The sequence below is a fragment of the Cryptotermes secundus genome, unplaced genomic scaffold, assembly GCF_002891405.2.
Source record: "Cryptotermes secundus unplaced genomic scaffold, Csec_1.0 scaffold443, whole genome shotgun sequence".
Lineage (NCBI taxonomy): Eukaryota > Metazoa > Arthropoda > Insecta > Blattodea > Kalotermitidae > Cryptotermes > Cryptotermes secundus.
Window position 1 is genome coordinate 336456 of NW_019731576.1, and position 17768 is coordinate 354223.

General features: G+C 35.7%; 1 protein-coding gene across 3 annotated transcripts in view; it reads right to left on the minus strand.

The window, feature by feature from the left end:
* LOC111867143 (voltage-dependent calcium channel subunit alpha-2/delta-3) overlaps positions 1 to 17768 on the minus strand; it is a 76705-nt gene that overhangs the window by 22262 nt on the left and 36675 nt on the right. For all 3 annotated transcript variants that reach the window (XM_033752563.1, XM_023856703.2, XM_023856702.2), the window contains exons 11-18: positions 15832 to 15915; positions 15122 to 15202; positions 13488 to 13562; positions 13274 to 13381; positions 9300 to 9371; positions 8563 to 8716; positions 4709 to 4781; positions 2522 to 2664 (exon numbers count right to left, since the gene is read on the minus strand). In XM_033752563.1, the coding sequence (XP_033608454.1) occupies positions 2522 to 2664; positions 4709 to 4781; positions 8563 to 8716; positions 9300 to 9371; positions 13274 to 13381; positions 13488 to 13562; positions 15122 to 15202; positions 15832 to 15915 (790 nt within the window). The remainder of the gene's footprint in view (positions 1 to 2521; positions 2665 to 4708; positions 4782 to 8562; positions 8717 to 9299; positions 9372 to 13273; positions 13382 to 13487; positions 13563 to 15121; positions 15203 to 15831; positions 15916 to 17768) is intronic.

Consider the following 17768-nt stretch of genomic DNA (forward strand, 5'->3'; position numbering starts at 1 on the left):
TTTCCATTACTTCGGTAATTCTTCCTTATGAATTTCAGAATGCTGTGTGACCCTACCACTGTGTATTAATTCAGCTGGAGTTGAACTGATCAAAGACATTTACGTTTTTCCAATTTTCCAGCAGATCTTCGTTGTGAGGCTTGTGTGACTTTGTGTATGTGTTTGGTGACTATTTCCACATCCTGGGTCTGTTGCCTGTATGGATGTTTATGGAAAGTGGAGGATGTGTATGTATGTATATGACGAGTCCTATACCAAGGTATTTTGATTTATGGAAAAATGAACTAAAGAAAGAAAGAAGGAAAGATAGTTGGTCATAAGTGTGTAAATTTATAAGGCATTTAATTCAATTAATTTGGGTAATTTGAATGAAATTGTATTATGTCCATGATTTATTNGTATTATTTTTAAGTTTTTATAGTAATGTTCTTTTTAAATTACGTTTATTAATTATAACTGTAATAAGTTTTTTTGTTCTATTATCTATGTTAATGTGATTTTAATTATGTAACTTACGTAATTTATTATATGTATACATCTATTATCAAAGGGACTATTTCCACATCCTAGGTTTTTTGCCTGTATGGATATATGGAAAATAAATGAAATGAATGAATTTAAATTTCAGTCAATTTTCCTTCAGGAATTAATGGATCAGCTGTATGTATTTCATGCTCTTTAAATTCATCAACTGTATGAACATTCAATAACTATCTAAAGTAACTTTCTCATGTGCCTAAACTGTAATGGGATTTTGCAAGGTCATCATTCCCATCATTTATGAAGAGTATCTTAGTTTGGTGTCCCTTCTTCCAGTCATTCACATTTTAATGCAAATATCTGCAATTTTTTGTTGTGCATTTCCATCTCAACTCACTATAATTTTATACCTTCCCTTTCCTTACAGTTCTGCATTTTAAACTTGCATATACAACAGACTACTTACTTAATTACAAAACTGTAGCATAACAGCTGCTTCTTTTTTCTAATAATTTAGGGCACTTATCAAATTATGATTTATTCTGCCATGGAGTATATGGGAGTCTAATATTGAAATGGATTTTAGACAATAAGAGATAGACTGTGAAGATGTAAAGATGTGAAGTAAAATGAATTTGATCGATATAAGTTCCAAAGTTAAACATTTTGGTCGTATAGTAGGAATTTATTGACCAGAATGTAAGGCACTGAGGAAGACCCTGCATAGTGGTGTTAATCACTTAATCAGTTGCTCAGGTTTTCATGCAATATAACGTGCAGGATAAAGTAATGATACCCATATCTGTTGTAAACTTCCACATGAGCAGCCAGAGAAACAAAAATTAATTACAGTTTCTATAATTTCACACATAATTTCCAACAAGTACACTCTTCCACCATCTGCACTATGACAAATATAATTTTATAGTAAGATCTAAAAGTATGTGATGATGGTATATTAATAAAATTATTGTGTTTTTGGACATTCTCCATTGTCATGTGTTTTATTTAAAATGCAAAGTTTTGGAGACTGGATTCTGTCTCTGTTTTCTGGTCAAGATCCAGGGACTGGCTCTATCAGTAGGACTAAACTGAGTAGGTTTTGCATGAAGATGGGGAAAAAATTCAGTCTCCAAAACGTTGCGTCTTTACTAAAACAGGACAGTGGATAATATCTAGAGACACAATTACTGTATAAACTTAAAGATTCATTCTGTTTCCATGTTGATATTTCTTAACTCCATCTGCTCATGCATTCTTAGATGCCATTTTCCCTCTTGATCCTGGAAATAGCATCACCACCATAAAAAACTGTCACAGGGTCTTCCCATGAGCCAGTTTAATGCACTTCACATATCACAAGATAATGACAGGTAATATGGCGTACAGTGAGGCAAGAGCAGTTATTTCCTATATATCAGAAGGAAGGAGGTGGCACATTCATGGAAGATAGTTGAACTAGTTACTCAGCCTATCATTCTGTTTAACTGTAGCTGCTACTATCTGTTTGTGATTTTTGCATTCTCTGTTTTCTCAAGGAGTTCATGCAAAGTTTTATACTTCTCTATGTTTCCAATTCTTCACAGTATTCTAAACCTACATCTGCTGAGCAGTGGTAATTTTAATGCTTATGGCACAGCTATCAATGCAGATAAAATTGTGTTTCATTGAACCCCAACATATGTGCCACTGAACCCTACAAATGAATTGTAATGAAAGAAATTACACTGTTAAGATCATTAATTTCTTGTAAAGTCTAATGTGAAGTAATCATAACATGACTGTACCAAAAGGTTAAAAATATATTACTCTTCATGTAAACTATTGCTTCAGCAAAATATATTGAACATGCTTGAAAATTTATGAAAAACAATTATTTCATCTTATTAAATCCCATTTTCCCCTACTGCTGGTCCATGTTATAAAGTAGTAGCAGATACAGTTACAATGACACTTTTAGCTGTGCATCACTTACACACTTCCGAACAGGAAACCAACTTGAAAGGTTCTCTTACCAACAAATTTCAACATGACTACTTACTCATCTGTTCAGGGGGTATGAGGTGCCTTACTGGTGAACATTGAAACCCCTTCCCTGCATCCAAAATTTCCAGAAAGTGCCGAAGTTCTTCCTCAGAACTTCTGAAGTCATGTACTGTGTCATAATGGTACTTGCAGTAAACCCTAAAATCATGGTAAAGAAACCAGAGGAACACTTTGGGAATAACTGCAATATTATTATCTGTCAGCCTGATACAGGCATGAAACAAGCATAGATATATTGTAACACATTTGACCAACACATTACCAGGCAACAACTCTGTAAACATGGTTCAACAAGCAACAATACAGGAAGCTGTATTTTCTGCAGATCTAACCAACGCGCCAATAGACTGACTGGATAGCGATCATGTGATATGTGTTTACTGTAGGTCCATGTCTGTTCCATGTCTATATAAGTAAGAATGACAGAATTCGCTCAAGGTAGTTACAAACAGCAGTAGAGGCAGAAGCACACGAACAAGCAAGCAAGCAAGCAAGCAGTAAGCTCGAGGAGTGCAGAGGAGTACAATATATCAGCCTGTGAAGATTTAAGTTGTGATTTGAAGGCTTTATGTGTGCTGTAGCACAGTGATGTTGGGAGTGTGTGATTTTGTGACACTTTTATAGTTCCTGTGTAATAAATCCGTGACAACTAGTGCACATAAACTAAACAGACTAGTGTGAAGTGCTTTGTAGTGTATAAATCAGAATAGTGTAATAATTCATTGTAGTTACTACCTGTAGATGCTTAATAAATCCAATTACTAATCAAAACCCCATCTTTAGTCACTCATACTAATGGCAATATTATGATGTGGCATGCTATCCTGCCTAACTTCAAATGATAAAGTTGTATGACCTAACACACATCACAGATGCACCTTTATAAATTGTGAAGACTGAAATATCTATCCTCCTATATTACAAACACAACATCACTGAAATTATGACTCAGATTAATTAAACAGTTATGTCTATAAAGTGCCAATATGATGTGGCTGCTACAAACCCAAAACAGCTATTTCATGTAATGTGAAGAACAACCCCTGTAATTCTTGATTATAATTACTTTCTAGTAATCTGTAAGGTGTTCAACCAAAATTCTCTTAAAAGTACTAGTAATATTAACTGGGGGCATTTTAATTTATATTTCATATAATTCATGGTTTATTTGGACCAAAGAGAGATGAAGTGAAAGGAGGTTGGAGAAAACTGCATAATAAGGAGCTTCATAACTTGTACTCTTCTCCAAGTACAATTAGAATGAACAAGTCAAGGAGGACGAGATGGGCAGGGCATGTAGCACGAATGGTGAGAAGAGGAATGTATATAGGACACTGGTAGAAAAGTCAGAAGGAAAGCGACCACTGGGGAGACCAAGGCGTACGTGTAGACAATATTGAAGTGGATCTTAAGAAGCAGAATAGGATGGTATGGATTGGATTGATCTGGCTCAGGATAGGGACCAGTGGAAGGCTCTTGTGAACACGGTAATGAACTTTCAGGTTCCATAAAATGCTGGAAAATTCTTCGGTAGCTGCAGAATTGGAGGCTCCTCCAGAAGGGCTCAGCTCCATGAGTAAGTAAGTAAGTAAGTAATAATTCATGGTTTGCTGAATGAATGGGCCAAGGGATTTATTTACTCACATTAGCTCTACTGCATGTGCATCCTTAAACATAGTTATTTGTGAAGGACAAGACTGAACAGTTGCAGATTTCCACATCTGAATATATGGAATAATTACTTCAGTATACTTGCTACTAGATATACATGTAGCAAATCAATTTACACAAATAAAAATATAACTGATGAAAAATTAGTTTTAAATAAGTTTAAATCATCACTGAAATATTGAAACATCATAGATCATATTGTGTTTTGATAATTCTCTAACTCACCAATTAATTGCCCATTTCGCCTTCAAATTTGCCATCCAGAAGACAGAAGACTGTTATTTTCCTTCACATTTTATGCTACAGAAGCCCCAATTTCTATTAGACAACTTACTTGCGACAAATATTTTTATGGTTAATCTCTTAACTTTTAGGTATTTTAGAGAAAAAAGGAAAGAAAAAGAAGCAAAATAAAAGGAAAAGAATGGAAGAAAGTTAAGAAAACAAGGAACAAGCAAATAAATTAAGACAGAGATGAGATATCAGAAATATAGTGCAGCAGGATACTTACCAATCTGGATGGACAGTCCAGTTTCCATCTTCTGAAAACTCACGTACTTGTTTAATCAAGTCTTTATAATTACCTGAAAGAAATAATATTGGTTGTGTAACATCTTTCAGGTAACAAATTTGTGGTGTATGTCATATGAAAGAAAAAAAAAACATTAAGGTATTTCAGTTATTTAATGGTAAGAATTATGCCTGCAAACAAAGTGGAACTACGATTTTCAGGGGAACAAACAGCTCACATTTCAATGTTGAAAACATCTTAAAAATGTACCTCTAAATAAATTTATCAAACTCATTCAGGTCCCACGCAATAATGTACACACTACATATTAGAAGCTAAGTGTGTAGAAGTACCAGCGAAATAATCATATTTCAATAATCACTGTCACGTGGTGCAGTGACCATAGACTGGGTTCGGATTAGTAATCGGATTTATTGAACACTTACAGATCATAGCTACAAGTAATGTTAGCGCAATGGCTAACTACACACTCTGCAGATCACTATAGCATATACTAAGCCTCATTAGTCTGCTGCATCTTCATCAGTCTTTATCTAATAATGGTTTCATGAGCGGATGTGCCCCTTATTTGGGGTTTCCAAACTCTTCCCATGCCTCAGCTACCAGCTTATAAAAGCGACGGTTCACAAGGACTGAAAGGCAGCAGTCCTCTAACTCACTCACTCACTCACCAACCAACTCACTACACTCCATTGCACCACACTGCATTAACTCTCACTAATTGTCCTGATTATAGAATATCAGCATAGACCCCACAGAAAACACTGTTCCTCTGCTGTTGAATTTTTGCTTAGCGGACCACACAGAAAACACCGCTTCACAGTTAGTCCATTGGTGCAGGTTAGGAATCTGCTGCCTAGCAACGGGCGATATTTACAGAGTCATTACTTAGCAATGGATCTATGTGGTATATTGTTCCCTCCTTAAGGCTATTCGTCCCGAGCAGCCTATAGACATACTGCCATTTATTTCTTCCCGAAGGCTCTGCTTGTGACATCTGTGATCGGTCTCACCTTCCCTCCCTGTGGCTTGGTTCTCACGGTGATTATTCTCCAACTGCTCCTGCTGCTACCTGATAAGGTGTGAGCAGGACCAAGTGTACCACCATCAACCTCGATCTAGGGTTCTTTTCTGGGCAAAAGTTCCGAGAGTAGTCAATGTTCCTATATCTGGCTCTTAAGCTGCTAATAATCTCTTATTTCGTTTCGGAGGGGGCTGACTCCTCCACAACGTGCAGTCACTCACTCCCTGGAAATCCTGACTACTCACTTCACAACCTCCTGTCCAAAAGTATGCCAGGTGGTTTTGTTGAATGCTCTCTTTATTCCTAGATGGAGCTGCCGTCTCAGACCTCGGTCTCTTATGCCACTCTTGTGTTTAGGTCATTCCTGACATATCTTCTCGATCGCCAGTCTTTTATGATCGCGTCCCTTATGTTCTGCAGGAACAGTATGGTGGGTCATCTGTCTGTGGGCTGCAGCCAGGTTCTTCCAGAACCCATCATCGTCCTGTGTCCATTTCTTTGGCTGTCAGCAGCATCCTATGGCTAGATGTCAGTCCCCATACCGGTCCTCCAGTGCTCTGATAATTTCCACTGTGGCCTCATCTTTAGGGACTTCCTGATACTCTGCTACCACATCTGACTTTTCTTGACTGGTCTTCAAATCCATGGTTTCCATTTAGTTCAAACTTTCTTCTAAGACATTCATTGTGGCCTCTAGTGCTTCCATGCTGGCCTTAATCTGCTCTGGGTTGGCCTTCACTTGACAGGCTTCTGTCACTCCCTGGAATGCAGTTGTCTCTTTTCGCCAAGCATTCATACTGACTTCCATCCTTTACCGATGGGTGTCCATATTGTTTATTACTTCTTCAGTGGCCTCTGCCCTGGCTTGGTGGATATCCATCCAGGAGGCGAGAGTACCTCGAGGGTCCTCAAACTTCTCGCTATTGGCGTCTATCCTAGCTTCCACCTTTACTATGGCAGTTACCAGTTGTTTCATCATTGGTTCCATTTATGTAGGGTCACAATACAAGCAGCCACTGCGGCCTTCAGTCCAATCACTTCTGACAGCAGTTGTCACCATCCCATGTAGCTTCCAATCTAACCACTTCTGATGACCATTATCATGTGTATGAGTGACTATAGACGGGGTTTGAATTTTTAATCATATTTACTGACCACTTACAGATCATGACAAGTAACTATAGCAGAATTGCTAATTCAAACACTCTGCTGTCTTCACCACTCGTTGCCTAGTCATGGCTTCAATGGCAGACGTTTCCCTTACTCTGTGTTCCCGAACTATCACCATGCCTCAGCTGCCAGCTCCTAACAGCAACAGCTCAAAACGACTGATCCACAGCAGGCCTCTAACTCACTCACCAAACAACTCATTCCACTCCACTGCATTGCACTATCTACTCTAATTGTCCTGGTTATAACATTTCAGCATGGACCACACAGAAAACACAATTTCTCTTTTGCCATTCAATTGTTGCTTAGCGGACTGTGCCAGAAACACTGCTTCACAGTTAGTCCTTTGGTGCATATTACTTAGCAACATGTCTACGTGCTCAAATATTAAATCATAACTTCAATAAAAAAAGGTAAAGGAATCCCTGTCACAGGCCATAGAGATAGGTTTGTGAGATGTTGGGGCTGGCACATTTTCTAAAGAATAGGTTCACAGATGGTGGTGATGTTGTCACAGGCCATAGAGATAAGTTTGTGAGATGTTGAGGCTGGCACATTTTCTAGAGAATAGGTTCACAGATGGTGGTGATGTTGTCAGCCTCATGCACCAGCCATCCTTTAGCCTAAGGAAGACTCCTGGTACTCATTTCTGTTAGAGGCTGAGTCGACCCCAGGGCCACAGTGTGGCTGAAAGGATTACATAAATTGAAAAATCCAGTGATCTCATCAGCTTCTAGCTTCTAGCATAGTGCCTCATCCAACTATGCTACTGCAGGCCACATTATAACTCCAATACATACACCAATTTCTCATTGAAGAATCAGACACAACACAAAGTTTACTAAACTGTTTTACTTAGCATTATCAGCTTAATTCCAACATTTAAATGTTTCAAAATTTTCATTTCTTTTTGAAAGTCTGTGGGAAAAGTGATTCATAGATGTTTCTTTAACTTCCCATGCATATTTCATTATTCTGTGGTCTTCACGTGTCATAACTGGGTAGTTATTCAGTTCTCTGACTATACACAATTTTTTCACTACTGTCAATAATTATGCTTTATTTCTCCTGTAGACAAATCCCACATTTCTCACTGTTTATAATGAATCACAACTAAAGCCACTGATTTATTTGTTTTATTGACACACTGACAAGTTTCATAATATGCAGAAATGCATCATCAACATGTGATCTGCAGATGTAAAAACTGATGCAACACTAACAGATTCAAAATAGCCATAATGGAATCAGAAGACCATAATAAAGAAGATGGATAAATGCTTAGGTTTAGCTGCTTTTAAGTACTACCATGGCAAGAGAGGCAAGCAATCATATATAGATGACTGTTCAGTTCCACTCAGTTTTCCATGTGCATGAGCATGCTAGCCAGAGAAAGCCACTGTCCAAAGTAACTGAGCCTGGGAAAAATAACTATTGAATAATTTATTAATGAGTAAAATTTTAATTTCAATGATATTAAAATGGGGCTTCTTACATGGAAAATATAGAAGTGGTTTAAAAATATATAAGACCATGAAGAAAGTCTTGTGACCAAATGATTTCAGTGTAGTTAATTAATTTAAATGGGAACCTCTCAAGTAGGTGTTAATGTACAACATGGCAGAAGTTTCTCATTTACGTGTTGGTTTCCTTGTGGTAAGCATCTTGAGTTTGTCTTCTAGAGGGTGTGCAATGTGCAAGCCATATGGGTATGGTAGTGCAACTCCTACAGAGAAAGGTGTATCCTTGATGCCAGTGTGGGTGTACTGTCGCCTCACTGTGGAGATTCTCTTCTGCAATTACAAATAGCACCAGTACATTGAATACTGAGTGCCCCAGTGAGACGTACACATTAATAGAATATCTACTGCATGTTCCACATGATGTAACAGAAGCTGATAAAAGCATGGTTTCTGAATACGGGTAATAACTTAATTACAAAAACAGGAAAACATTAAATTGCACTGCAGTTTAAGGTTAACGAGTAAAGTGAAGTTGTTCATTTGTCTGTAGCATAAAGGTGCAGAGGATGTGGAAATGAAATTTTACACATTCTCGATGAAGATAAATAACAAAGAAGATTAACACAAGGGAATGGTATTAAAGGAGTCCTTGGTTTGATTATGGCATTGTCACAGGGAATATACAAAAGTGCAGTATAAATATAACAAAAATCTTTCAGTATAATGACAACAGGCTATCTCAGAATGAGAATATACCAAATTTTTTGCACATAAAGGAAGTCTCAAACAGTGAATAACGCAAAGCATTGCAATATTAATGTTCCACAGTAAGAATCAATTTATATCAGCTTTATTCACTTTTGCTATTCATTTCTCCATATTGGACCAGACTGCATTATATAAATTTGCTCACCATATGGTCAAAATGGTATTTCAGCAGCAAATTCTTCTTGCCATACTCTTGATCAATCATAGCTTTTCTCATCTGCAAGAAAAGAAACATATATAATGAAGTATAAGTTTTTAATTGGTCACTCTTACAGAATGCAGAGTAGTGTGGTTCCTCCCAACATCAGTGCTTGCCCATGTTCAGTTCATGCATTAAGCTTATTCTTAAAGTTTGAAAATATTTATTTCTTCTTAATGCCATATTTAACATATTCAGAGAATGTGTCAGATTTTCTGTTGTTCTGATGTCATATGATTGGAATAAGAACTATGAAGATGCCTTACTCACCACAACACATTGTTTTTTAAGCATATAATTTTTGCGGAAACTCTTTTCATTCTCCTATGTTCTCTTTTCCATACTTTTCACTGAATAAAACTGAATGATTGAAATCTGGTTCCCTGTCATTATAATGATAAAAGAGTCATAAGCTATCTTCTCTTATGTGCTGTCTGGAACTGCATTGATTTTTTTAAACTATTCAATATAGTTTCAGGCAATTAAACTGTCACTGTTCTTCTAATATACATCTACACATACAATTTTCCTTCTGAAAGAAGATAATCTATTACATAAAACAATATCAGTGGCAGACTACAAAATTCAGCACACTAAAAAAGAGACAAGGTCATCTTTGCCAGATTTCTTAGACATTTTTATGTCAGACTGAGGTTTTGAATAGAAGACAAATCTCAGTTATTTTTTCACACTATGTCTCTCACACCTACAGTTCAATTTCAAATCTTCTGGCTCCCTTGATCTACGGAGCCAATCTCTCTTCATTATCCAAGCATAAAAATGTAGTGACCAGGCAAATTATGTTCTAGATATAGTGCTGGTATAGTCACATAAAAAAGATCGTGATTATTTATATGAAAATTACATTAGACATTAGGCAGTGTCCAACATATTTTCAGATTGAATCAATCAATGCCAAAAACATTCCAAGGATCACCAAGCATCTTATTATTTTGACTAAGCTTCAAATATATTCTCTCATGACCTGTCAGCATCATAACTTGGACAGTGTCATGGGAGGAGTTTTACAAAATTTGATTCAATATAGACATTAATTTAGTCAACAATCTAGGTGGTTTTGCCTTAATAATTGCTATATAATACTTCATGTTCTGAACTGCTGACCTCTCCAAGTAAGTTATATTCAATATGCAGAGTCCATTAGTCATTCTCCCATACTACTACCCTGCATGTTTAATGCAACATAATGTTAAATATAACTTACTTATGCATGTCATAACAGGAAAGAATTTTCAGAAATCTACCAACAACAGGAAACACAGTGGGATTGTAAATCCGATATAAATCTATTGCAGACTTCAGTTTAATTTCTAAATTGAATAAATGATAATGCAGTCTCTAATTTCATACTGCTATTACTTCATTGTGCTGGGTATCTTCTTCATATAATTCCACAATAATTTCCATGTGCTTTCCGTTAAATATCTGGGGGATGTTACCCTTTCTTTTTTTTTTGGAAAGAGACACATAAAGCTGGTTAATAATTTTCAGTTAAATAAAATGTCTTCTATCTGAGAAATAAAACAATCAATGACACATAAAAACAGACAAAACTGTTACCAAACATCTTCTGGGGAATAAACTTGTGCACTGCATGCTTTTGTCTCTCTTATTTATACTGTCACATGTTAGTGAGTAGATACGGGGTTAAGTTGATAATTAAATTTATTGAATACTTATAAATTGTAACTACAGCTATAATAAGACTCTCTCTACTTCAAACAACTCAATTTATTGAATACTTACAAATTGTACCTACAAGCAATTATAGGGCTCTCATTACTTGGAACATTGTAGTTCTCACTACAGTACATAGTAACTTTTCTATGTCTTCACTAGCCATTGCCTAGTAATGGATCCCAGCAATGTCCTCTGCTTCATCCTTACCAGCTGGCGACTGTCTCACAACTAACTAACTCAACCATCAAATCTCAACTCATGATTTAAAATAACTCTCAACTCTTTTTTTTTTATTGCTAGTGGGGTGGGACTAAGTCCCTTGTACTGTGGCCACTTCTGGCCTCTTGTACCAGCCCCAGATGATAGGTGAGGGTGACTGTGGAACAATTGGTGGAATGAAGATTGGCAGGGGAAACCGAAGTACTCGGAGAAATCCTGCCCCAGCACCACTTTGTCCACCACAAATTCCACAACTCTCAGCTAACTCAGTTGCTTAGATGGCTCTCATTATATAGGCTGAGCATGGATCGCATAGAAAACGTGGCTCCCAGCAGTTCTTCTGTTATTGCATGTTTATTGTGAATAGCAATACTAGTTATACCATAGAAGGTTTACTTTGCCATTACCTAGCAATGGATAATGTCTCTTGTACAGCTATTCAATCATATCACAATACATAGCAATTTGATTTCGTTATCAAATATTTTAATTGCCTTAGAAGCAGAAGAACACACTTCTGCGAAGTTTTGTTTTGCTGCTGATTGAACTTGGAATGATATGTCCAACACTGAACTAATGTAAGAGTTTTCCCGTTGCAGAAAACAGCACAGTGCAAAACTAATTTAAAATACTTTTAATAGAAAAAGATGCAGCATAATACTTCTATATTTTGCTGTTCAGACACAGAAACTCTTTCATATATGCAGGAACTATTTCTACCACCAATGTATTTAACACATCTCTTTAACCTCAAAGTTCAAGATTATGGATTATGTCAACAACTGTTAGTTGAAGAAGACTTAATAATTTAGGAGTTTTCATAATCATACAGATTTTATTCACAGTACCCCTGCATTTGCCGATAGCAGCATCTAAACAAAGCTCACTGGTTGAGAAATCCATGATAGGCACAAAGCATGTATTGAGTTACAGCCTGCTAAAATTTTGTTCCATGCTTCTTGTGACAAATATATGAAAATTCTGGGGTCCTTTCTGTAAGAGGTGCAGTAAAATTGTATCAGCGCCTATAATACATATAATAATATTGCAGAAGGTGACATTACAGTCATTAACTTCCATTTCCCTCAGAACATTAAGAGTTTCAACATCTCTGTGACCCTTTGGGACTAAAATTGATGCCACAAAGTATTACAGATTTGTGAAATTTGAGGTTCTCATGGGTATGACCATAAAGATTAATATCTTCTGGGATGTTATATAATGTAGTCTGGTAGATATTTACTGAAATTTTGGAGAATCATTTTGCCTCCATCTTCTAAGCTAATGGTAAACCCCTACAGACATAAAAAAAGTTAAACACACAAAGTCTGAATTACAATTTTGTGGGAATACACTAAAGAGAATGAAACTTTGGAGTTGCATGAGACTAGTTTCCAGCTGAAGGAGAGTAAGTATGAATAATACACATGCAAAAAAAAATTATCAACAAAAACTGTGAACCTTTTTCTGTATAACTTTATCATGTTCCTTGTTGATTCATCTCTTGTAGCACCAAATATTATCCTCAATACTTTTCATACAAAATTTAATTATTATACGGTGAATATGAGGCAGCCATGGCAACAGACATTTTGGGAAAGTGATACGTAATGAATTCTGAGGAAATATACAATGATTATGTGGTTTAGAATGTTGTCTCATGCTGTAGTAATGGTGTTGAACTTTTGGCTTTGTAACAACAGGTACTATTTCAGACTTGAATAATTCTTGAGGGCTTATGAAGGATTATAACGGGGGATTGATGAGTGGTTTATTAGGCACTTTGTTAGACTCTTGTCTAACTTCCTGCCTGAATTGTAAGCCATTGTTGTGTTCTGGATTGCTTGTTCACCAAGTCATTGCTACCAATACCTTCAACATTTACAAGGAATAAAAACATTCAAATGAAGTTTATAGGCAGCTTTATGATTAATGATAATCTGCTGCTGCTATAATATATTTTAAAGCTGTGAGATTATCACAACAGTGATTTCTCCCACCTCAATGAGCCCAGGGTCTGAATGTCCTATTGTGATGCTGTCATCATCCACATGTTCCACTTCTGTTAGGTCCACACTGTTGTAACTTGGTTTCAGGATGCCCAGAAACTGAAAAACATTGAATTTCAAACACAATACGTTATTTAAAGAAGTTAGTTCAAGATACTTAGGTAAAGTAATCCCAATTTTATTATAAGGACATAGGGACTGTCACCTCTGGTCGCAAGTCTGGATGTATGAGTAAGTGACCATTATTTGTTATCATGAAGACATAGCCATTCACTCCCACCTGCAAAGAAACCATGAAATTAAACTTTTTAAAATTATTTTCAAGTCAATTCTAAATGATACTGATAATGGTGTATTATATTTTGGTTTCAATTATTAACTTTTTGGACATTATTCACAATCCTATAGGGACTAAATCTATCAATTGGGCTCAAATGCATATGCTTTTCACATGAGAATGGAGGCACAGTCCAGCCTCTGAAACATTGTTTTAAATAGCAAATGGATGCTGGATAACGTTCAGATAATAATATACTACTGTCACAAACTTACAGAGCTTATCTACACTTTGGATTACTAAAATTCTGAAATCTGTCCATTGTCTATTATTCTGAAAGAACAATGGTTTGGAAACAGGATTTCTTTCTGCTCTCATGTGGAAATGTATGGAGGTACCTTACTTATTCATGGGGCTCATCCCTTCTGGAGGAGCCACCAATTCTGCAGCTTCTCAAGAACTTCCCAGCATTTTATGGAACCTGAAGGTTCATTACTGTGTTCACAAGAGCCCTCCACTGGTCCCTGTCCTGAGCCAGATCAATCCAATCCATACCATTCCATCCTATCTCTGTAAGATCTATTTTAATATTGTCCACCCACCTACGCCTTGGTCATCCCAGTGGTCTCTTTCCTTCTGGCTTTCCCACCAATATCCTACACACATTCCTTGTCTCCCCCATTTGTGCTACATGCCCTGCCAACCTCATCCTCCTTGACTTGATCATTCTAATTATACTTGGAGAAGAGTACAAGTTATGAAGCTCCTCATTGTGCAGTTTACTCCAACCTCCTGTCACTTCATATCTCTTTGGTTCAAATATTCTCCTCAGCACCCTGTTCTCAAATACCCTCAGTCTATGTTCCTCCCTTAATGTCAGAGACCAAGTTTCACACCCATACAGAACAACAGGTAAAATTATAGTTTTGTATATTCTAATTCTGATGTTTTTGGACAGCAGACGAGAAGAAAAAGAGGTTCTGGACTGAATGGTAGCAAGCATTACCTGAGTTCAATCTCCTCTAAATTTCCTCCCAAATCAGGTTTCTATAGGGAGAGTTGATCTCAATCACTGGATCCAGCTACTGAGATCGACTTTCCAAACATTGTGTTCTTTCAGAATTTTCAACAGTGCACAAAGTTCAGAAACTGAGAAAATTAGTACTGAAGTTTTGAGGACTCTATATATAAATCAATTTTTAATATACAATTCACAGAAATATTTATTTTTCATATAAAAAATTTCTGTCAATAGTGTTTTAGTCCTAGCTACTTGGTCCACTTATTGTGTTCATTTCTCCATAAACCCATACTATGGCAGAACCCTCATTCAGCGTTCCTTGATTTAGGGTTTTCCTTCAACAAACACTCAATTGTAATGATTCTAAGACAATAACATCAGCGTTAAATTATGTTGCATTAAGATTTTCCTCAGTTAAGTGTTCATACCCTGTGCTCCCCAAAGAAATAACAAATGAAGATCTCACAGTAGTTTGTTCAACTGAAGTGAAAAACCAAGGTACCAACTTGGTTTGTGAACCAAAGTAATAAATGGAACTCACCTTGTGGGATAATAAGAGTTTCTTGATATCCTCAATAGGAATGTCAGTGCCAGCAACACCCACAATCTGTGCCGTCTTTATCTGCAACACAAAACCAGCATTCAGTACTAAAATTAAAATAACATATAAGTTACTGTCTAAGTATATTTCCTTATATTGGTTACATGTTATTAAACCCCCAACATGTTTCGGCCTTACAAGACCATCTTCAGGGGATGTACTTCATTAAAGAAAGCTTTGCAAATTTCACGTATAAAACTAAAGGATTTAAAAAATATGAGTCACAAATTTCTTATAAAATATTAATAATACTATTATGATAAAATTCATTAACATAATCAGTAGTCAGTGTAATTTCATTGGTTATTATGTGTCATACCATGTTGTATGCTGATCTCTCATATTCACTGTCAAGTTGTTGGTACTGTGGAACTCTGTGGTCTTGTTGTGGTTCTTGATATATGAAGTACTGAACTGGTGCTCATCAGCATCTAAATAATTCAATATTTCAACCACCAACAACAACAATGAAACTGCAGATTTCCATCTTACTGACACCCAAAGAAATGAATACAATGCACCAAAAACCAACCAACACCCAACCAAAATAAAAACACACAAACACCACAAGAAGCTAAATAATTCCTGCTGCAGACAATGATCAGAGTTAATAGCCTGCAATGATATAAACCACTTAATACAGGAATCACCTTATTTTCTCCAACATCTAGCACAGGCATCGAGACAGATATGACATAGTGGTATGCCAAGGTATTCTGGGTTGGGTCCTGTTCCTGTAAATGACAGAAAATATTCACTGTCACACAGACATATTTAGATGATGAATTTGTAGTAATTGAGTTGTTTAATGTATTCGGTTAGTAAAATAATTATGTGTGTATTTTCTGGAATCCAAAATATTATAGAAAATTAAGTTTTTACTTTTCCAGTTACCAAAAAACTAGAGACTTTCATCTTTCAGATGATACAGCAATTATGCACATAGGTTATCTGCAAGTGTCATAAATATTGTGCTGTCTCTACTTCTGTAGGCCCCTGATTCTCCTTTACAGCTTGATTTCAATAATTTTATTCTTCTTTTTTACTTAAGGAAAATTTTCACAGCTTCTATATGACAGAGAATCTTGGAATTGTCAGAATTTCTTTACATTGATGGACCACAGTTTTCAACACTATATTTTGAATGTGTATTAAACGGAAAGAATTTTGGGATAAACTATAATGAATAATTAATATATATATCGCAAACTTTAAGAATATATGTATCTGAAATCATAATATTACAAGCCAATATCAGTTTGTCAATATTGAGAAAAAAGACTGCATAAAATGCTATAAAAATCAACTTCCTACAGTTCACAGTTTCTGAGAAAATGCTCCTCACAACAAATTAATATAACATTTGAAATACTAGTCAATTCAGAGTCCCCTTGAATAGTCTACATATTAATAATTAATTTCTTGTAATAAAAGTAGAGGGATATTGTGGAGACAATCATAAAAAGATTATTTCCCAACAAAATATTTCTTAAATCATTCATATGTCATTTTAATTCATTTATTTATAATTCCAAAAAATCCATAGAGGCATCTGCCTCAGATATAGAACAAGTCAATAATACAATATATTTTACATAATCAGATAGTCATCATCGTCAAAATTTAAATACTCAATACAACAAAACTACTGTACAGCAATACATTCCATATATCAAAATAACATATAAAATTACATACATGATCAAAAGACCACCAAGATCCTTAATATAGTAATATAAAATCTATTTTCTTAATATATAATACACCTGTATCATAACAGTAATAGCACCTTTTTCCTAAGTATTTATTCCATAGTCCATTGCATTCTAGCAATAGGCAACAGTGTTTATTTAAATATACATTTTATTCATTCATTCATTCATTCATTCATTTATTACAGTTAAAAAATTCACAAAGGGGTCTGCTTCAAATAATTCAAGGCATTATTATGTTTTAGATGCCAACTTTCCTCCAACTTCCTCCTGTGAAGAAATACTGAGAAGGCTTTAAAGGAATAAGGGCATCAGGCACATTATGCAAACACAGATGTAGTTAGATTTGCAGAGAATCCATATTTATGTGATAATCAATTGGTATAGATAGTCCTCATTTTATGAAGATTCATGTTACGAGATTTCACTCACACTACTTCTATAATGAAGAGCATACCTTGGCTTGTCATCTAACTGCAAACTTATTCATTTGAAATGCCATTCAAAAAAAAAAAAAAGACAATTGTGACTGAAGAAAAAAACAAATAAATGGAATTTTACCTGGTCTGTTTACCTTGTGCTCTGGTCTCATGTACATCTTGTATAAGATGCTGTTGGTTTTTAACAACATTGTGGTTTATACCCAATTAACTGTAGATGGTAAGAGGAGAAGATGTATAAATAATGATGGTGTGAACAAAAATATGCTAGGAAGCCTATGATATTGAAAATGAACGCTTTAGTTCAACTTTATTCATTCTGGTCCATCACACTATTTAAATAATCTATTATAGAATGATTTGACATGACTATCCAGTATGAATCAAAGGTACATTTATATGAATGCCTTTACATGTTTTGGTCAGTGAGGACCA